This window comes from Phyllostomus discolor, chromosome 15, assembly GCF_004126475.2.
Source record: "Phyllostomus discolor isolate MPI-MPIP mPhyDis1 chromosome 15, mPhyDis1.pri.v3, whole genome shotgun sequence".
Classification (NCBI taxonomy): Eukaryota; Metazoa; Chordata; class Mammalia; order Chiroptera; family Phyllostomidae; genus Phyllostomus; species Phyllostomus discolor.
Genome location: NC_040917.2, coordinates 9,690,778 through 9,712,936, shown reverse-complemented (window position 1 = coordinate 9,712,936; position 22,159 = coordinate 9,690,778). Strand labels below are relative to the sequence as shown.

The 22,159-nt window shown below is 48.3% G+C and overlaps 1 protein-coding gene across 5 annotated transcripts in view; it reads right to left on the bottom strand.

The window, feature by feature from the left end:
• Positions 1 to 22,126, bottom strand: part of TAF5L (TATA-box binding protein associated factor 5 like) — a 32,970-nt gene extending 10,844 nt beyond the window's left edge. Inside the window, exons 1-3 of one of the 5 annotated variants that reach the window (XM_036016110.1) lie at positions 21,990 to 22,126; positions 9,925 to 10,069; positions 6,258 to 6,362 (exon numbers count right to left, since the gene is read on the bottom strand). In XM_036016110.1, the coding sequence (XP_035872003.1) occupies positions 6,258 to 6,362; positions 9,925 to 10,066 (247 nt within the window). In that variant the 5' untranslated portion in view covers positions 10,067 to 10,069; positions 21,990 to 22,126. Of the gene's footprint in view, positions 1 to 4,893; positions 4,975 to 6,257; positions 6,366 to 9,924; positions 10,070 to 21,362; positions 21,382 to 21,453; positions 21,650 to 21,699; positions 21,800 to 21,989 lie in introns of those variants that run through there. The other 4 variants (XM_028531164.2, XM_036016109.1, XM_036016111.1 and 1 more) reach the window with 4 other exon arrangements.
• Positions 22,127 to 22,159: the final 33 nt, after the last annotated feature.

Genomic DNA, 22,159 nt, shown 5'->3' with positions numbered 1-22,159 from the left:
TCTCACAACAGTTCAGTAGCCTCCCCCGGATCTTCAAGGGTTGGTGCCCGCCCCATCAGCGTGTCTCACCTCAGACCTCCGAAGGCCTGCGGATATATTCTGGGAGACTATGGGTTCTTCACAGAAACTTTTTCACTGGGTAATTTAAAAAACAATGAACCACAAATATATTCAGAATTATCTGGATGGCCATTTAGCAAGTAAGTATTGACATAAGATTTTAGTGCTCTATTTTGTTTTGCAATTACTTTTGGCCTCCATCACCAACTGGAATGTCAGATATTAAAGCACGTATTTCAGTGGGTTCATGAACACGTGTAGCTACCCGGGCTGGCACATCCTAACACTAAGATGACAATGTTCATTCACAACTGCCCCATATCTGTAAGTGTCCTCCTTTTGATTTTGGTGGTTAAAAGTAAAACTTCTCTTTTGCAGTGATCAGTTACAAATCCGACATTTTCCCATCAGTAAGCCTGAACTATCTGGCCCATGAAACTACGTGACAAAGCACGTTCCAAAAAGTGTACAGCTTTCATTGTCATGGGCCACTGAGAGAAGCACAGAGGTGTATGTGACACCTAAACAAGTGGCAGAGAGCAGGGCCACCGCAGGGCATGGCCAGCAGTACCATCCCTAGGCCCACAAGGGGCAGCAAGTGAGTTCTGGTAAAATCCATCCATCACACTCCCTCACTGTTAACTTGAACTTTACTGCGGTTGTGGTTTTGTTTATACTTTAGTTGTAAGAGTTTGGATTTCACACAGAAATGTAGTAAACTTAAAGGTTATATAGCTAGAGTAATGTTTGTACCTATTTAAATAAATTAATAAAAGGGGCTTTGCCAACACTTAGCACTTCCACTAGTATTTTTTTCATGACAAGAAATCCATGCTTTGCTGAAGATTTAGGAACACTGCATTCAGGAATCTTGCTCCCTAATTTGATAAATGATACCAGCCTGCTATCTCTGCCTAATACCCTATTTTATCACAGGTGAATTGTAAAATATATGCATTCCAGAATAAAAGTGTCCCCACTTAAATACATATTGAGAAGGTGAGCTTCAACAATGATTCAACTGAACTGCAAGTTAAGACTGTCACCTGGCCACTTTGGGCTCCTGATGCATCTGAGTGAACAGACAAAGGAGGGGTTGCTGTGCTGGCCGGGTGACCGCCCCTGACCACTAAGGAGGAGCTGGATGGCCATTCCACAGCAGAGGCAAGGAGGGGTGAGTCTGGGACACAGGAGATACCCAGGGGCTTTCTCAGCGTTAATGCCCTGTGAGTCAGGTCAATGGACACTACAGCAATCTAATCCAGGCAGGACTAGTAATGGCCCAGACCCTTCCCAACCAGATAAAGAACCAGGGCCAGCTCAGGTGCTTACTGAGGGCAAAAGGAATACAGAATGGAGAGTAGAAGGTAGTTATAAATACCAGCTAGACCATGTGACCAGTTACAGAGCTGAGGACTGTAATTGTCATGGGTGTGCCTCCTTATTTTATTATGTGTTTTTGTGTATATCCAAATATCTTTACTTTCTCCCCACCTTATCATGTAACGTAAGTTATATTGCCTTCGTATTGTAGTATTTCAGTATTGTTAACTTCGAATGCAGTATTTAAGGGAGTATCAGAAGAGTGAGCACCACCCAAGGACTTTGCTGCCTCTTCCGGGGAAGGGGCTAGTGCGCTCAGGAGAGCCGCATTACATTAGGCGACATCACTGCCTTGCTCGTTGTCTTTACTTTAAGAGATGGACATGGGTGCCAAGCTGATGGGGTCGGGGTGGGGGGGGCAGTGGCCTCGTGATGGTCAGTTTTCTGTGTCAGCGCGGCTGGGCCAGCATGCCCAGATCCTTGGTCAAACATTACTCTAAATGTTTCTGTGAAAGAGTTTTTTAGATGAGATTAACATTTAAATGAGCAGTCTTTGAGTACAGCAGATTACCCTCCAGTGTACTGTGAATGGGGCTTCTCCAACCAGTTGGAGGCCTCCATAGAACAAAGGCTGACCTCCTTGGAAGAGGGCATCTGGCCACCCCCACTGTTCCCTTGCCCTTGGATTTGAACTGCAACTCCTCACAGGTCTCCGGCCTGCTGATCTGGAACTGCTAGACTGAACAATCCCCTGAGTCAATTTCCTAAAATAGATCTTTTTATTTCTCTGGAGAACACTGTCTAATACACCTTTTGATATTTCTTTAAACACTGCAGTTTTTTGAAGGCCTTGGAAAACTTTCTTTTCCAAATACTAATTAAAAAATAAGGACTCCATGCTTACCAATTAGACTTCCTATACATTCTATTGGGTTGAAACATTGTTTTCAACTCTTTTTTTTTTTCAACTCTTTAAAATCTGATTTTAGACTTATTTTCCAAATGAAAGGCATTTAATTTGGTGATTGAAAGGGTTAAGCCAGCTTTTCCGACCTGCCGGAATGCAGTTGTCCTGACTCTGATAGCTCTTGACTTCATCAAAACTCTCCCATCTTGCACGGTCTGGCGCCAGCCACAACAGCCAGTGGTCAGACGGACCCTCTGCACCTGGGAACCGCCCTGTACCACCCAAGGTCCTGACTCACATCCTGAAACCCTGAGGCAACAGTCCAGAAGAAGAACAACAGACTAACCCCTCCCTTATTCCCTCAAAGGCACTTTTCCTGGAAAAAGCCCATTCTTGCCTCCCTTGGGGCTGCAGTGACTCAACCAGCCAATAAAGGCACTTGGACTGGAACGTCTGGCTCCTCCCATCTCTACTTCTTGAGTGTTTCTAACACTGAAGTTTAGGAAAAACACCTAGCCATCAAGAGACAGGGGTGCACTGCTTTAAAACTTACTGAAATTCACTGCTGTTTCAGCTTGTAGTTTCAAAACTGCTTAAGTTTTCTCTCTTGTGTGAAGAGAACAGCATATTAGGTATAAAATAAGTTTTAACCAACTTATTCTATATGTGGAGCAAAGTAAAACTCACATTGAGTCTTAACTCTCATTTGGACTCTGGCTTCAAGGATGTGTTTTTTCTAATTACGAAGTAACAATCCTCTGAAAAGTTTGCCTTTTCTTCCATCCATCCACCTAGACACTGAAATACGTAACGAATGTCAGTCTACGTGGCGCTCTACTCTGCTGGTGGTAAACACGAGAAAAATGGAGTTTCTCAGAGTTTGCAGAGATTCCTGGTGAAAAGGACACCAAGTCAAACAAAAACGGAGCTCGTCCGGCCTCATTCTCCTTTGCTTCCCTGCAGGGTCGCACCTCACTGATCACGGTGGCCTTGTCCTTTGGTCTAACAACCTACTACAGCACCTGGCTTGACCATTTACCTTCCCTGACTCCACCTCTCCACTTCTGGGCTCCTTTGCACTCTCAGGAATGAGCACTGAGTGTGCGCCCACCTCCTAGGAGCCAGGGTCTTACTTCTTTTGTTCAATGTACTTCCGCCCCCAGCAGCGGAGCCTGAAGCAGGCTCCGCTCTCCTTCCTCCTTTACTGCTGGAGAGTCTACCTCGGTTAGTTTAAACATGAAATCAAGAGCCAGCTTTCCATTCCCACAGCGCTGTCGGGTTCTGCTCCTTATTCACTGCACTGCTTAAGCACTGCAGTGGCGTCCGGGCTGGCTTCTTAGTAGCCCCCCCCCAACACCCCAAACTGCGTTCAGACGAATAGCCACACCCACAGTCGTCTCCAGCGTGCAGGATGAGGTTCTGACTCCAGGGTGTCTGACTTTATTTCCAGTCCGAACGGTCCTTTCTCAGCAAAGCTGAATCCCTCACTGTCCCTGCACAGAGAAGGCCACCTCTGCCATCTGGCCCTTGTGCTCATGTCTTACCAGGTGCCCCGTGTCCTCCCACTCCTCCTCTTCCACCGTTTACAGAAATCCAGCCCGTCCTCCCAGCGCCAACTCAAACCTCCCCTCCTACTCAGGGAGGCCTTCTCTGACTTCCTGCGTCTACGTCAGCTCCTCCTTTCCCTCGAATGCGACTCCTCTATGGGCAACATTCAGCAAGTGATTTCACACTGGTCTGAGGAAGCACTTCTGTGTTCAAACTTAAATCTGATTTAAAGCGTTGACTTTTAGACTTCTTATGCTAGGGTCAGCGTCCCACTTGGACGAGTGACTACATGTTATGCCTTATCTCGGTGTCAGGAAATACCTGCTCATTTGATTTGGCTGACCGCTCTTCAGAGACCTGAAGGTAGAGAAGAATGTTCCAGGCAAAGCAGTTTGTAAGGAAAAACACATATATATTCACCCCTTCCAAATACTCTGTGACCAATGGATTAAAAAAAAATCAAATATTCAAGACTAGAACAGACAGCTTTCTCAGTTTTTAAACAAGACATGAAACTGCAGAGAAAAAAGCCCACACTGTAACATACTGGAATGTCAAGTTCCGGGCAAGGGACACAGAGACAAGGACGAAGAAGGGGTCACGTGTCAGGAAAAACACCGCACCATCAGATCCAAGGGGTAGATGGCTCCCCTTTAGGTGCAAGAGCTCTGGCAAATACTTAAGAAAATCACCAAGAGCCCAGAAGAGGTAAATATGAACAGAACACCTTGCGTCAGGATAAATCACATTAGTGATCAATATACTTTACTGCAGTATCTAGCCTGGCATGCAGTCGGAGCAAACATGCACACAGGCCGGATGAATGGAGAGAAAGGCTGATGGGGCCAGGCCACATTCAGCTTTCCTCCTCCTCGGCCAGCTTCCCGCCAGCAGAATGGGGAGAGAAATCCATCATGGAGATGTAATAATCATTTTTTAAAAACCAAGAAAATTAGATCTCTAAAAACTGATTTAAAAATTTAAAAACTGCTTAAAGCTTTAAAAACCAATGTCAATGATTAAAAATAACTAGTTATTTTCAAGTTCTTGCTTACCTCTGAATGAAATCCTTCTTATAAATTCAATTTTTCTTTTTTTTTATCCTTAGTGGAGATGGGAAGCAGCTGACCACTGTTCTGAGATATTTAACATTCACATGACATGAAGATCTGAGTGGAATCTCCTTCTTTCCAGTGAAACATAATAGACTTGTCTTTATTAAACCCTTAATCTCTATGATTTTTTCATTTTTGTAACAGTCTAGTCTTTACTTATGAAGTTCATCACTTAACAACTGTGAGATCAGTAAGATAACCCTCTCTAGGGTTTTATTTTGCACTTTATTTCCTGTAACATTTTGGCCATTTCCCCCAACCACAGAACATAGGAAAAGTGGACTCTCATTAATGAGGGTCACGTAAAGTTAGGACAACTCTAAGCAGGTGTAAAATAGGTATATTATTTTGGTTTACATACTGAACACCTTAAATACATCTTTACCATTAAAAATTACTAATATAAGGATTACTCAAATAAGGAAATAAAAATAAAACAACTCAAAGTATTTTAACTATAATTTCCCACTAACCAATACACATTCATTACTCTTGGTCCTTTGAGGGTGGAGAATGTTTTGTATTTCTTACACCTCCAGTTGTTTTCTGTAAAGAAAGTACTCGACAACAGATTTTGACTGGTAACTAGAATCGACACGGTCTCTCTCGCTGCAACCACCTTCCCAAGATAAAAGTTATAATCAGTCATTCCAGGACTGGACGGAATCAGCTGGTTTCCCCTTTCAAGTGCCTTCTTCGTGTCCCATATGAAGAAGCAGAGGCCCCAGAGAGGCTGAGTGACGCCATTAAAATAAAAAGTGATTACTTAAAAAAGTCACACGGTGATTGGTGATTGGAAGACCTGATGAGAACTCCTGTCTACTGACCGTGTGTTCCAGTGGCCATGACACCACCCACAAGCTGATCCAAATGATAACTTCTAATTGTTTTGTCTTGCTGGTTCACGAAGACTATTGTCTTGCACTTGTGGAGATAAGGGGAAAGGCCATTGCGACACGTTCTGTATTATTAGAGACATCAGTGTACATTTCAAACATGTTGCATTTAAACATGCTTCTCTGCATGGCTGATTTAGCTGTCACTTACTCAACACAAGCCAGTCACTGTGAGGGCCATGGGCAGGGCAGTGAATGAAACGCCCAGAGCCCTAGCCCTTGCAAATTTCAACCCTGTGACCGGACTCTATCCAAAATTCCCACAGACCATAAGTCTGAGGCAAGAACTGAGTTAAACGACCTTTGAATCTCTAGTACCCAAAGAAACACCTGGAATATAACAGGTTCTGCGGGAAATCTGCATTACTCATTCTTAACAAGATAAGGTTCCTAGCGCTGCGGACTCACCGGTGAGGAAATTCCGCAGTCGTCCAAACTGCACTTCGTACTGCTGGGGCTCCGTCTGACAGGGGGCTGCAGACACTATGTTGATACAGCCAGATTCTGTTTGGACTGAGGAGGAAAAGACACACAGATGGGGATGGGGGAGAGAATGATTAACCCGACACGCGGCAGGCTGGACGCGCGAGGGCGCTGAGTCCGCATTGACAGCAACTGACATTTCAGTGGAGTTTCACAGTGCTGTGGGTTTCTGGTCCAATGTGCCACACGATTTTACACATCTATTTCCTCTCCCTCCCGATGCCCAATACAATGACAGCAGGGGAAGGAAAAGGCATAAATTCATGGAGTAAATCAGTTGAACGAGAGAGGGTAGGCCCATACATTCATGAGAGACTTATCTGGAAGCGTCTGACCCCATGTTCCCACATTTGACAATAATGTGCCTTGGTGTGGATCTACTTTCAACCATTGTGTTGGGTGTTTACTGGGCCCTTTCCATCTGGAAATCATGTCCTTCAGCTCTGAAAATTTTTCTTGAATCATTTCCCTGATTCTCCCCCGTTTTCTCTTTCCAGCACTGCTACTACTCCCAGGTATGATTTCCTGAACCGACCCTCTCACCTTCTCTCCCATATTCCACTTGTTTTTCTGCTTTGCTTTCTGGGAGGCTTCTTCAGCTTTCAACTCTTCTGATTTTTCAGTTTTACTATTATGTATTTAAATTTATAATCTTTTTTGTTCCATGAATGTTGTTTTTTAAAATAGTATTCCCTCCTCATGTTAAGCCTACCAACGACAGTATTTTTGACTATTCTTCTCTCTGCTGTTTGCCTAATTCAAGTTGCTTTTCACTTTTCTTTCCATCTCTGTTTCTCACACTCGGTAGGTCAGTTTCTCCCAGGGCCTGAGCCTCCCCGGCTGTCGGCACGGAGCTGAATGGCACCACAGAGCTCATGGAGCTCTGTGCATGCGCTCATCGCCCAGGATGACCCGGATGAGCGCTTCCCCAAAGTCAGAGTCTTTAGGTCTTTTCTCTCGGGCAGGTCACATTCACCAGGGAAGAATCTTTTAAATGCCTTCCCGAGGGCACGTCCCTGGCTGCTGGTGTTCTGGGTAGAGGAATGGGAGGAAGAGGGCTGGAGTCTCAGTACGTAAGTAGGCACTTAATCTCCATTCTGTGAGTTTATGCTTTCTAAAGAGAAAAACAAAATTCCTTACCCTTTCTGCAGGGGGAAGGGAGCACTTGGACAGATGGAAACCATTTGTAATAATAATAATCTGGATGAAACATGACTACGTTTCAGATGATGGAATATGGATGCAGGAGTGGCAGTTACGTAGCAGGGCTGAGGAAGCTGTGACCTGCAGGGGGTCACGCAGAAGTCCGTGTTCTCCACTAGAACCCAGGGACAGCCAGAAGCAGGGGGATGCACCAGAAGGCTGACATGAAAGAAGGGTCTCCTCCCTCTCTCTCATGCTGTCCCCACCTGAGCCAATCAATCACCAAGCCCTCTACTCCGAACATCTCCCCTCTCCATGGCTGTGACCATTTCCTTAACTCAGGCTGCCCTCACTTCTAGCTCCCTTGCTTCTTCTCGCCCGGGCCTTCCCCAAGCAGCAGAGCCGCCAGTGACCTCTCTGGCATTCACGCCAGACACCTGGGACACCCTCCCCCAACTTGCCCCCCGGTCAGCAACTAGTGATTCCTTGGGCTATGTATGGATCGCTGACTGTATGCTAGGAACTGTGAGGCTTTGGGAAGCCTTCCTTGGCCGGTCAGGCTAATTCAGGTCACCGCCTTCCTTGTTCCTACAGAGCCCGAGGCGTCGCCCTGCGCTGAACTTGCTCCCCCACACCCTGCTACAATGGCTGATTTATCCGCCTCATTTCCGACTGCCGAGTTACGCTATTGGGGAGCTGGGATCACATTTTCGCTCTGTCTAGAACTTTTCAGTATGGCCTACAGCAGATGTTCAATAATTATCTGCTGAATGAAGACTTAATTATTCAGATTACTGGATTAACAGAAAGACCTAGGACAAGATGTTATGACACATCTCCTGGTGGTTTTCCCGGCAGAGTGACTCTCCCAATAAACCATTCTGTGGGACTAAGACAACCCGAAGGGCGACGTTCTGGACGTGTGTCCAGCAGTGCCGGCTCCTGCTTCCCACCAGCAACCACACGGAATCACTGTCCCCGCTCCAATGCGCACAGGGCAGCCGGAGATTCTCTGTGCACACTAAAGGCTCCGAAGGCAGGTTCGGAAGGAACTACTCTGGCCCGTAAACCAGCTACCCTACTGGGAACCACGAGCCACTGATGAATTCATCTCGAGCCTATCACCCGGCCCTGTCCGTGGCAAGCGCGACCCGATGGAAGCTGACGAAACGGAGGAATGGGGCGGCTTTGGTGCCGAGGGGCGGGAAGGCAGGTGCCCCACTGAGCTGCTTCCGCGGTCTCAGAGGGCCCAGGAACCGCTCTTCAGGGGACACCCGCAGGTCTTCTACAGCCAGGGCAACCCGCACTCAGAGCACGGAGGGTCTGCACCTTGACCCTGGAGGTAACAGGGGGCAGCTGTGGTATCTGTTGCTACCAGCACGCAGGCTGAAAGCACTAGGAGGCGGCGAGAGGTACTTGGAAAAGCAGGAGGAAGCACAGGACAAAGATAGAAGGGTCCGGCGCGAGCAGATGAGAGGAAGTAGGGCTGAGCTGCAGAAAGCACCCTAACTCAGCTCCACGCATTCCCACTGAAGAAGTTCACAATCACCCTAAAAGCACTGCAGGGCACCCGCCCCAAATCTCCAGTGCACAAATTCTATATGGAAAAATTATATCCACATAAGAAGCTGAACTCACAAAATAGCTAAGTAGCAGTTATTTGTTACTCCAGATCAGCAACTTTCAACAAGTGTGCCGGAAGAACTCTGAAACCACCCCACACCTGACTGTGCAGTCTGGGGCACTGACCTCGTTCCCCTTAGCCTGTCAAATACAGAAATGACAACAGCCTGCACAACAACAGCCGTCCGGTGTGAATGAGTAAGAATTATACCTATTTTATTTGGTCAGATTGGCAAAAAATATATTTTTTGGTGTGCTGCAGAATTTTAGTGATTAGTTCATGTGTGCCATGAGATGAAAAAGGGTTGGAAATCACTGCTCCAGATGAATTCAAGGCAAATTTTTCTAAAAAGGAACCCGGTTTCGAAACAAAGCACCAAACCCTCAAATTACCAAAAAAAACACCCTCAGGAACATATATCTACGTGGCCGTATGTCTGGCCACTGATGCCCGAGTAACTCACTCGCCAAGCAAACCTGACTCCAGGGCGGGGCCGGGCTCCAGGGAGGGCCCCATGCAGGACGGGGACAGAGACCCTGGCCCGGTCGGTCTTGCAAGGTAAGGGTTTGTGGGAGGAAAAGTTGCACTTTAACATCAGGTATAGATACAATTATTCAGCCTTCTGAGGGTGACAGGGGCTTGGAGAAGCGGCACGTGAGCATGGCTCTGAAGGACCGATGGTGTCTGGGAGGCCAGCACGCCCTGCCGCCCCGGGCTGCTGGGCAGTCCGCTCTCCCAGGCACCATCTCCAGCAGAGGGTAATGGCTCACGGAGCTTGACAGCAGCTCTCTGGCTCCGCCCGCCCTGGGTGGCCCCCGAGCTTACCTGTCATGTTGGCTGCCATCTCCTCAGCAGTCTGTGACAGCCGCAGTCCTTGCTTCAGGGGACCGTCCGAGTCCACGTATTGCCGGCGTTTGAGGTAGCAGGACACTGCCATCTGAATCTGCTCGGTGCGCACTCGTTTCATGACCTTGGGGGCGGGGACCGCAGAACACAGAGCTGTAAGAGATCGGGGGTCACCCAGCCCACCAGGACGTCACGCTCACCTAAAATAAGGAGAAAGACCAGCCATGTGCACAGTGAAGACTCGAAACTAAGTTCCTCAACTGTCAACCTGCTGCTCTCTTCCCTTGTATCTGTTTCCCCAGGGATGACACAGCCAAGGTCAGCCACGGCAAACAGAAATATAAAGAATGAACCCCGCAGATCACCCCCCAGCCCCACTTAATGCCAAAATTTCAATCGGCCCCACCGAACTTTCCACCAGAGCTGCCATCAAAGAGCAAACATGACCGGTTGAATCGCAGGGCTTTTAATCTCCCCCGCCCACTCTGGGAGACAGGCATTGGTCAGCAGTGAGCCGGCCGGAAGAGCAGGCAGGAGGCGGTCCAAAGTCAAAGGCCCGAGAAACTCAGAAACTGGATAAAAAGGTGTCGGGAAAGCGAAAAGTTAATAATGGGGAGGGGATGCTATGTCGTCTCCCAGTGTCCGGAAAAGGCTGCTGGCCAGCGCCAAGTCGAGAGTCTGGGCCACGTGTTTCCGTTGTCCTCATATCGTTTACCTCTTTCACTCTTCGCTTGTAACTGCAAGTGCAGAGGAGTGTCAGAACAGCAAGGGTGTGTGTGTGTGTGTGTGTGAGAGAGAATGTCTCTCAGGAATCTTTTTTTATTTTTAATCCTCACTCGAGGATGCGTTTATCAATTTGAGAGAGAGGAATAGAGAGAAACACGGACGTGAGAGAGAAACATCGATGGGTTGCCTCCCATTTGCGTCCAGACTGAGGATCAAACTGCAGTGTTCTGGTGTATGGGGCGGACCTTCCAACCAGGGGAGCCGCCGGCCAGGCTGTCTCATGAGTTTTTGTGAGCAAGAAAAGGCCAATGGTAGGAGGCACTCAATGGGGGCAAATTACTTTTGATTATTCACGCTCATTTGAGGGTTCCCCTGGCAAAACAGCCACTTTCCTCGGCTACTACCATTGATCATCAAGGGTGACCGGAACCCCTGACGTTGCCAAGGGCCTCACACAGAACACAGCGGTCCAGATGACCTGCCTCGGTTCATGACTACCCCGTGAAGACACCTTCCCCTTCCAGAGCACAGTGTGGTGTCCACTTCGGAATGTGTGCGACATCATCCACACGCATGTGCTTGTCCCCAGCAAGGGACCATTCCTGCGTCAAGGGCTCCCAGTTTTGGGGGGGTGGTAGGTCTGCTTTTGATAATTTTATTTGGATGTATCTAAGTTGTCAGTTTCAATGATAAGCACTGGCCTTCTTTGTGATTTCCTTCGTTCTTTTTGAAGACTTAATCCCCCTCTTTCCAGAAATCTATTTTTTCCTTAAACTGTTCAGAGAAATATCTGTATCTAATTTTTACCCATCTGCAATTTCTTTAGTGTAGGATGTATGGTAAGGAGCCAAACATACGCTTTACCCAGATACTGCAGTGAACAGATTGTTCCAAAATCACAGCTAATCTTTCTGACCTGATCTGTGGTGGCCCCTTTAAAATATACCCTGCCGATCTACTTTTCAATTCTCTGAAAGTCGTTCACTAGAGCAAACGTAAAATGTTAGAGAAACATAAAATGTTAGGGCACGGTGACTATGCTGTTTTAAACTATGAGTACAGAAAGATTATATGACCCAGGCATTTCATTTCTGGACTACCAGTGAGAGAAAGAAATATCTGTTTAAGGATACAATGAAACATAATAATAAGTTCCCCAGTACTCAACCATCTTGTCACCACGCATTTGCACCACTTGGTTGGTCCTCTGCTGTACTGACAACTTATATTATTTTTAATAAAGATTATTTAATTGCTAATGGAAAGATTCTGATGCTTTGAAAACGGGGATCCCTGCTGTACCCATTCATCTGCCCATCAGTGAAGACGGTTTGGAGACTGATCCTCTGTGGTCTCTAACCTGGCTACACGTAAGAATTTCATGTGTATGTGTGAATAATTTCAGCCCCAAGATTCTGATTCAATGTTACATTTAGAGAAAAGAGTTAAATGCACACAGAGACTGCGACAGGACTGCTCTTTCCCAGTCTGGCCTTAAGTCAGGGCTCGCCAACCCACCAGCGTTGCTCCCTCCCACCCTCACAGGTAAAGGTGCTTTAATCTAACTCCTGGAGCTCTTAGTCTCCAAACCCTTCCAAAGCGGCCAAGTATCCAGACTAAACCACATCCAGATTTCCTACTGCCAATCTCTTGCTGCCGTGGGGAGTTACGCTCGCATCAATGTGCGTCCCTCAGTGCTCTCAGTAAGATGGGAGTGAGGGCTCACCTCTCTGAGGGAAGACAGAAAAACCGCAGAGGACAGACCCTACAATGACACCGTGTCCGCAGGGCGGGGCCATGTGCATGCACGTTTGAGTAGGAGAAAGACAGGAACGTCATAGAAGAGCAGCAGAAAGGAGTGAAAATGAATGACAGTACAAACCTGCCATACTTGGGATCACTAGAGACTAATTTGAAATACTGCTTTAATGAATTTGTCGGGTTTAGTTGCCCCAAACAGCAGTCTCTCTGGATCCAACGCCATTTAGAGCAGGGATCTGGCCTGGGGGTGGGAGGCGAGCCACCTGCCGGATGAAGACCCCAGGGCGGGAAGCTGGGGTTCACTCCCTTTTACAGCCGTGCTCAGCTGCAATGCAGAGACGGGCTCCAACTGAGGACACTGGCTTTGACTCCAGAGTCACACATTTCAAGTGAGATGAGCGGTTAGCCAGGAGAGCTCTGCAGAGGGGCTGGTTCTCGGAGAGGGGCCTGGGCTGGGGCCTGAGCCTGACCCTGGGCTGGGGCCTGAGCCTGACCCTGGGCAAGGCCGGGCTCTCGCTGGCGCTTGCTCAGGCATTCTTAGGTGACTAAGGACCTGTACGGGGTTGCCTGAGGGAAATCTTTCCCTAGGGACAGCTCCGGCACTGGCCCATCTGGAGACCTCGCAGGCAGGGACAGGCTGCTTTCCCCGGAAGTTTGTCCACACTCTCCAGATCTCAAAATCCACGCGGGAACTCCTGCCTCTGAGACCCACAAGCACCACCATGGCCAGCCTCCCGTTTACACCTAAGATGGCCACAGTAAGGGTCCTCTGACACTTCTAAACTAATCTCTTGCACTCACAGTTAGAAAAGGCCAGCTTTGAAAGCAAGCAGAATGACTGGAGAAACAGATTTAACTGGTCTCTTGAAGCTTCAAAGGAGGATTTAGGTAAATGGATCAATCTATGATGTCCTTTAGGGATCGGCCCAGTTCTCCGAGGCTTTAAGAGTGGCTGTCCTCAGTTTGAAAGGGGAAGGTCATCTGAAACTGGACGTGACGGGGCAGATGTAAATTGTGAATTCCTGCGGGGTGAGATCTGTACCCAACCGTTGCGTTACAAACCAGGCTCCCAGGAGACGAGGCTGTAAAGGTCGTCTGGCCACTACCTGGACATCCTGTTCACTGGGAACGACGTCAGATAAAGGACACTCTTCCACCTCTCCTAACCGCAAAAGGGCATCTACCTCCTCTACGGACGTCACAGATGCTTGGCCGGCGCCAGGGGCAGGCAGCTACCGCCGAAGACGTCCCCAAGGCCAGCACGCCCAGACTGACGCTGAACTCAGAATCCACTCTGTTCGTCTTCACCTGTCTGCTAGTGATTAGCCATCACAATAGTTATACTTGTCCTTTGGGTTTTTTCTAGACAGTCCCACTATTTATGATCACTGAACATGTATAGGATAACCAATAATGTTCTTTTCATGCTTATATAAATGCAATACCGACACAGAGAGATCAAACCACTGGGGAGAAGCAGGGAGGGGCCACAGGAGTTGCCCAAGGCACTGGTGAACAGCTTAGAATGGGGTTGGCTGAGAAGCTGAATGCCTCCAGAGCCCATGGAATTATGGGTGAGATTTGCAATTAAAGGAGGGTTCTCAGGCTTTTCTTCTTCGAGGGTGCCTGGGTGGTCGTGCTGCAGCTGCCTGAATTTCCCGAGGGGTGGTACTTTGAATGGGACAGAACTCTGGGCACAGCCTAGGATCAGGCTGGCTTAGCAGGGGGCGGCAGGGTTCTTCTCCTTTGGTTGTTCTAGAGGGGACAACCTCTAAGGCAGAAGCCTGCCCTTCTTCCAAAATTGTGTAGCTTTTGTATCTTATGCTGTTTTAGTTTATAAACCAACCCTACAGAAATAAGATAAAAAACTATCAAGGGGAATGACAGGAGAACTCAAGGTGTTGACGAGTTTAGCCTTCATTGACAGGCTTAAGTGATTAAAGCTGTAACTGAAGAGTTAAAAAGTTGAGCCCTAATTCATAGGCCCAAGTGACTAATGCCGGTGGAAAGCTGTTATTCCAAAATCCTGACCTTTTAAAGACAGACCCTCTCCTTTGTCCCCAGACCTTTGCCTCTGGAATTCTGCCTGGAGGGTGGCAGCAGGCGGCAGGACCCTGCTTGCTCTTCCAGCCAAATGCAGATACGGGAGCCAGAGGCAAAACTTAGGTCATGACAGTTCCCAAGATAGAAAGATCCCGCACCACCCCCCCCCCCCCCCACCCGCTTCATGAAAGCCGTAAGACCTGACTGCATTCCACCCACCTGCCCTTTCCGTTTTGGAAGAACTGAGCCTCTCCTGATTGCCCCATCCCCAGTGGACAATAAGATGACGTGGGTACCGAGACTTCCTAGGATGAGCCTTCCCACTGCTGTGAGGCCACGCCCTCTGACCAGAAGGGTGTTCACCAATGGACCCTTCGATCGATTCATGACCAAAAGGGGGGACTGGACAGAGAGAACAAGGGTTCCATGGGAAGTAACCTCATGGGGGATCTGATCACAAATTCCTAGCTGGGCAGGTCTTGGTGGGCTGTCCCACCCCCAGGCCTGTGACTTCTTCAGAGAAAGGGTTTATTTAAACCAGTTCTGTCTGTCGTTCTCGTGGGTCTAGGTTAACACACCTTCAAAATACCAGAAGTGATACATCCCTTGAAGGGGGTATTAGGCTTCCAGAGGACACTTAATCTGGTTAACTATCCTGTAATCCCATTCTGGCCTGGCTTTCTCCAGCCTCCCCACAATCTTCCTGACGTCCCCTCCTTAATTTCAAGTGTATAAAAGCTGCTGCGAAACTGTTGTACTTCATAGCAGTTAAGATCTTGTTCCCCTGGCGTATGTTGTCAGTTTGGCTCAAATAAACTCTTGTAAAAATTCTCCAGAAAAAAAAAAAAAAAAGAATTCTGCAGAGAAGCCAGTTCCCCTCCCCCATCTGACTCCCATAGTGCTAACATCCATAAGTGGACACATTAAAAAAAAAAAAAAAAGGCTCCTTAAAATAGGCCTGTCTTTGAGGGACTCAGACATAAGACAAACACTGCAATTTCAAGTTACCTGCTTAGCTTTGTAATTATAAAAATATTTTAAATTTGAGTTTGGATATAAATTGTATCTTTCTTAAAGACTTCAGGATTTCCCATGATTTTCAATTGACATAAAATATCAACTTCTAAAAGCAAACACAGATGATCACATACCTTTTCTCCTTGTGTCCCATTATTAGCGTTTCTGGAACTGACAGTGAGGATTCTGACACAATATGAATCTCTCATGTATCGACAGTTGCTTACTGTTTAACTAATAGCTTCTGTGGCATTCTTTGCCACAAAGTTGTTATATAAAATCGGGACATGGTTATTTTCCTGTTTCATGGTAACAACCATGCAGGAAAACCACAGCCACACTCTTAGCATTTAAGTATAAAAACACGGGGATGCAAAGACAGACGAAACCAGGCACTTGGAAGGGTGACTGATGATGACATGGGCCCACAGCTGAGTAACTTTCTTCCCTTTTCACTGCATCAGAGCTGCACCCCGCCCCAGGTTCAAGTGTATAAGACGTGGTAGGTGCGGGGGTGGGGGGGGGTGCTTCGCCAGACACCTCCAGCCCACCACCTCCAAGGCTAAGTACTACCCAATGCCCATCGGGTTCTGCATGGACAGCACCCCGCATACCAGGTGGCAGCTCTGAGTACACAGGAGTTCAAAGTGCACCCCGCAAACTCACCACCGCCTTCCTTGAACCAGCCCCCATCTGAGCGTACCGGCAAGAAGCTAGGTTGTTTTGTCATTCTTGTCTTGTTTTAGCTTGCTTTTTAAAAGTAAAGGTATTTTTTCAGCTGTAAATTTATGCTTAAAAACAAATTAAAATTATTTTGTGTTTTTTGTTAAATGAGATGTCATGTAAAGTGCCTATGAGACACTCAAATGCCGGCTGTCTCCTTTTTACCTGTAGCCGTCTAAATGGCTGAAACAGCTATCAAAAGGTCATTGTAAGCAGGACCGAAAAAATCTAAGCTTTTGCATTAATCTTCATGATAAAGTGTATTCAATTAGCTTTGTGAAAATATAAATCACAGAAGAAAATTAAACGAGCCATACTGTTCTCAGTTTCGGTCATACCTCATATAATTTTAAAATTATGATGGCTTTTTATAGCCAGTCTCCGCTCAGACACAGAATGCCATGAATACATCTGTCCTAAGACATAAATGGCACGTGGATAAGGCTCTGGGTTGGGGGCTCAGGGTACAATGCAGAGCCTGAGGGGTTTTTGGGGGACGGGGGAGCGTAGGGGAAGCAGAAGTACACCCAGGCAGACAGATGCCACCAGAAGCTGATTTCCCCCAACAGCAGCTGCCACCTCTGTGACACCCAGAGGCAAAGACTTCTCACCAACTACTTTCTTCCCCTACGGCTCCCCACCCCAGCCGGCTCCCCACCCACACCAGTCTCCTCACCCAGCCGGCCAAGGCTCTTTTGGAACTCAGGGGCCATTTACCAGAATTGAGATTCCTCGACTCCTGCCGAATCTTCTAACAATCGCCTTTCCGCGCTGTTCCACAGGCCTCCTTCCCCGAAACTCCTCCAGTCGCTCCCTCTTCCGCCCTTGGTCTGATTCTCATTCTTCACATTCCCTCCTTCACTGCACTCCTCACCCAGGACGTGCGCAACCTCCGGTCAGATCACGTGCCTGCGCTCAAATCTAAAAGACACGTCTACCTGGACGTGGCAAACATCTGAAGTTCAAGGTGCACGTTTACGCCGCTTTAAAATCCCTCCCTCCCGTAGTTGTCCTGTGCTGCCATCATCTACCACTAAAGCAAAAACGTCATCACCTTAAGACTCTCTTCTCTCTCTCCCTGTCCCTTCTCAGAGGCCACCGCCTCCTTCTCTGCCACACACGATTCTCCACTGGAGCCACCGCTGTGTCTGACAGCCCGAATCACTTCTCAACTGGGCTACACGCCACTACCTCCCCACCTCTAGCCCCACCTCAACCCCCCTTTAGAATGGCGCCGAGTAAAAGGCAGACCTGACCGCGTTAGTCCCGAGTTTAAAATCTGCCCTCCGCCCACAGTGCAGGCCGGCCACTCCTGCCGTCCCCGTTCCGTGGTTCCCCAGACAGATGGGACGTTCTGGGGCACAGGGCTTTTCTTATCGGTGAAATGCACCTCGGAAATAAAGTCAGTGTTGTCTAGCCTCTGTTTGGAGCTGACAATTTACTTTAAATTCATAATTTCTCTAGGTTCTTATGAACCAAAAAGCCACGCGTATTTGATTCTTGCTTCAACACTGTTTCACGGCACAGAAAATTATTTCTATACAAAACCTCATTAACACGAAAGAGTACAGGACAATCTATCTACAAAACAAACGTCTCTATTTACTGAGTTTCGACTTCCTAAAGAAAACTTTCATGTCTGCTCTGTTTGCAAACAACACTGTAGACAGAAAAAAACAGGATGTTTTACTTTCAGAGAGTAAGGGAGAATGTGTCTTTCTATGTTTATCGTTCTCCCTGAACCTGAATTCAAATGCAGCAAGTAAAGATTCAGAGATGCTTAAATGACATTAAAGTATGTGTGTATTTGGGGGGAGAGTGGGGACGGGGGCGGGGGGAGGGAGAGAAAGACAGGGAGAGAAATTATGCTCAGTTTTTCATAAAGTACTGTCCAATGTGCCTTTCTGTGACGATAAAACTGTTTAAGGTCCACACTGTTCAGGATGTAGCCAACAGCCACACAGTTCTATTGCAACCAAGGAACTGAATTTTTAATTTAAATTAAATTAAATTGAAGTAACTGCATGTAGCCAATGGTTACTATAATTAACAACAGAGTTTTGGAGCATGGTATTACTTTGTGAAACAATGCCTCAGCACCTTAGCTTGCAAATGTCAGCTCACCAAGTTTTGCAAAGATGCTTCTGATTATTAAATTACCAAGTCTCTAAATGCCAATACTTTGTTGGTAGAAAGAAAACCAAAAGAGCTACCTTTTATTGTTAACAAACACTGTAGTAACGGTTACTAAGAATCAGATACTTTCCAATATATCTTTCCAGAAGGATACTTATCAGGCTGCTGAACAAAGAACTATGAATGGAAGTTCTCTGTAGTGTTTTCGGAATCTTTCCAGTACACATTCTTTACACTTCCTTGAAGTTAAAAAAAATGAGACGGGAAAAAAAAATTTGCTTCAGCAGGCAGCAGCCGCTAATTTCTGTAACGTGCCCAATGAAAAGGTAAGCTCAAACCTAAGACAATTTTACTTTTACAATGAGGAGATTTAAAACAATTTTGTTCAACTTAAAAACAACTTTAGGATTGTAGATAAAACAGCCAAATGTCTGCTTAGAATCTTTATTAATTTACATATATGTATTTAAAATGTATATTATATAAAGCAATTCGTGTATTAGTTCATGAAACAATTTTGAATGATACCTTCAACGCCAGTGTCTCTGAGGCCACCTGAGCCACTCTGAATCATCAAATTCCATTTTCCAGAGCACATCACCTCTGCATCTACTCCATCAGCTATGACCGAGCATTTGTTGGATCCACGGAGATGCTCAGTGGAAATCTCACCCCAAACCATCAGTACCCACCCAGGCGGGCATACCTTTTCTCATTCATCACTAACCGTATCAATGGACTGCTTAAGTATCCCACCCTGGCGTCAGCTGAGGGTGCTTCAGCACAATATGTGTTTTCCAACCAGCACCTTGTTATTGGAAATAGGATAACCGAGAGAGCGCCCTGTAACCGGAGAGACCGGGACATTCTGTGGCACGGGGGATAACTGTCTCACGCTGGGGCACATACAGCAGACGCGTGAAGATGGTTTTTAAGAGGGAAGGCTGCCTGGAACGACCCAGGGTTTCTCATGCCTTCCTCCTGTGAGTGCTCTCTAAGCTTCCAAGTGGATTAAAATGTCTGTCCCTGCTAAGCAGTCCTCTTCCTTTGGGGTCACAGGCAGACACAGAGCTGCCAGGACAGGTGGATGGGCCTTCTCTACTTTCAACCCAACGTCACACAACTGCAGGCACTGCTTTTCCAGGTAGCTAATCTAGTGTCCTCTGTGCTCGTCTTAAAAACTTTCTACTGCTTCCACCACTGTGGAGAATTCAAACAAACAAGTCAACCTCCATTGTTCAAGGTTACTCTGACCCACCTTTGTTAGCCTCGCTGGTGGGTACCACCCGGCCTTGTCACGTCAGGGACTTTGGTCAGGCTCCTCCATTCACTGAGGGCAGCCCCACACTGGCCCCAACCTGGTTCAGCTAAATGCTACTCATGCTTCACAGCTCAGCTCAGCTCAGCCATTCCAAAAGCTTCTTTGAGTACGGTTCCCTCCACCCACCAAACTCAGGGACAAACCTCTATCATGGCACTCATCACACTATTATTCTGTCCCCTACATCACCACTACCAATGCCTAGCACTTCTCGGGCGTATGCCACTGGTAAGAAACGATTTTAAGTGCTTCTCCTTTACACCTCACAACATCCCTGTGGGCTAGGTAGGTACCATTCTTCAGATGGGAAAGGCGAGTCCCAGAGAAGTCGGACAATGTGTCCAAGGTTCCACAGTGCCCAAATGGGAACTCAGGCCACCAGGCCGCAGGATCTGAGCTCTTACTCACCTCTTCGTGTTCTGCTGTTCAAAGGGCTCTACATTAGATCAGGGGCTTTCGGTGGGGGGGGGGGGGGGGCAGGATAGTGAAGGCTTACTGGGTGCTTGTGAAGAGAGTGACGAGGACAGGCACTACCTGAGAGGCTGGCTGACACACGGAGAGAGGCTGGAAACTTGACTTCTAGCACTGCCCACTGCGTGATGCTGGTTTCACACAGAGTCCCCAGGGCTTGCTCCCAGGGCCAGTGAATCATCAACAACAAAACCCCTTCCTTTTCTCCAAAGATGTTCTCCACCGGTTTGCAAGAATAAAAACCAACCCCCTCCCTCCCCCGGTATAAAAACAGTTACTGAGAAGTAAGACCTTTACCTAGTTTCCGAGTGAAAGAAGCACATGTAACCCTCACATTTAGAGGCAGGCGCAACAAAACTATTCCAACACACAGGTCTGATTTACTGTTGATCACAAAGAAGAATGCCCAAGGCGAGCTCATCTGTTGGTTTTCTAGTTTAACACTGCCCTTCAAAGCAGGAAGAATTTGTAATTCATAAAGAAAATCAAAGTTAGTTTGCATCACATGTTACACAAAAAATTTAGGCCTGCAAGGAAACCTGAAAGCATTTTGACTAAAACGAAATTATAATAGCTAATACTTAATATTTGCAGATTGCTCCCTGTATGTCAGGCATCTACACACACATTATTCCTATTTCTTTCTTTGCTACACTTTAAAAGCGCCACCCAGGTTATCAGTTATCAATTCCCTTTTACAGAAAAGGAAAGAAACTAGGGCTTACGGAGGTTACAAATAGTTACAAGTTTCAACCTCGGCTCTGGAGTTCCCAAGCGCCCATCCACTACACTAAGCTGGGGCACAAACTCCCCTTCCCCCTCCCCTTTTCAAGCAGGACTGTCACCTGGGCGGGGGAACTCGGCGGCGTGCGCCCCCACCCCACAACTCAGGTACGGGGCACACTTGGATCACCTAACAGAAGACAAACTCCGCCTTTACGATTCCTCCCAACACATCGTTAGCGGGAGTTACAATTGCAAGGTTTCAATGTGCAAGGTCAGAGTTTAGTCGATTTCAGGCGAGCGCCGCCTGGGATTGGCAGACCTACCTTCTGATCCTCGAGTCAGACCTGCTGCGAGGTCCGCATTATAAGAACACTTTCGCAACTGATGGGAGACCCGCATAAAGCTTTCCCGTACTCCACTTCCGCTAAGTCTAAGATGACACCCCTCTTCTCACCGTCAACTCGCTTCGGACCGACGCCTGGCCGAGTAATACCTGTTCAGAAGCCTCGGAGGGTCGCGAGTACCGCCGGGGCGCCCGACTCTTCCGCGGCTGTCACGACTTAAAGCCCGCAAAGGCAGGCAACCTTGCAGGTCGGCGTCCTCCAGCAACTGCTACTCTCACTCAAGATCTCCCCTGTCACAAGCAGAGGTCGATTTCTCATCCATCCGCCCACCATCACCATGTGCGAAGTTTAATCGCGAGTTCGGCCAAAAGACATTTCCTTTCGCCGTACGTGAAAACGAGATCTGGACCGGTGCCCCTGCCCGGCTGCCCACCGCTAAGGACCCCTTCCCGGCGCGTGCCCCGGAGCCGCCCCGGCCAGACCCACCCGAGCAAGGACGCAGAGCCCCTCCAGGTGTAGCCTCCGAGTGCAGGCCACGCCGCCCGCGGCCGCCTGGGACTCGCAGGCCGAGGGCGGAGGCGCGGCTGCCGCGCCCGCGCACGGCCGGCCCCGCCCGCCCCGCCCCCACCGCCCCGCCGGCGGGAGCTGCGGGCGCGCGCCCCGCCTAGGCCTCTCCGCGCGCCGCCCGCGCTCCCTCCCGCCCGGCCCCCGCCGCCGCGCGCGCGCAGCCCGCGACCCCCTCCCCAGCCCGCCCCTCCCGCGCGCCCCGCACTCACTGAACATCCCAGGCGGCTCCGGCTCCTCCCGCCGCCGCCGCCTCCGGGATCGGGTTGCTTCCGCCTCCGTCGTCTCTGCGGCAGGGTCTCGCTCCCACGGCCGGCTCAGCCGGGCCCCCGCGCCCCGCGCCCCGCCGCCCCCGCCGCGGCTCTGGGCGGCCGCTCCATGA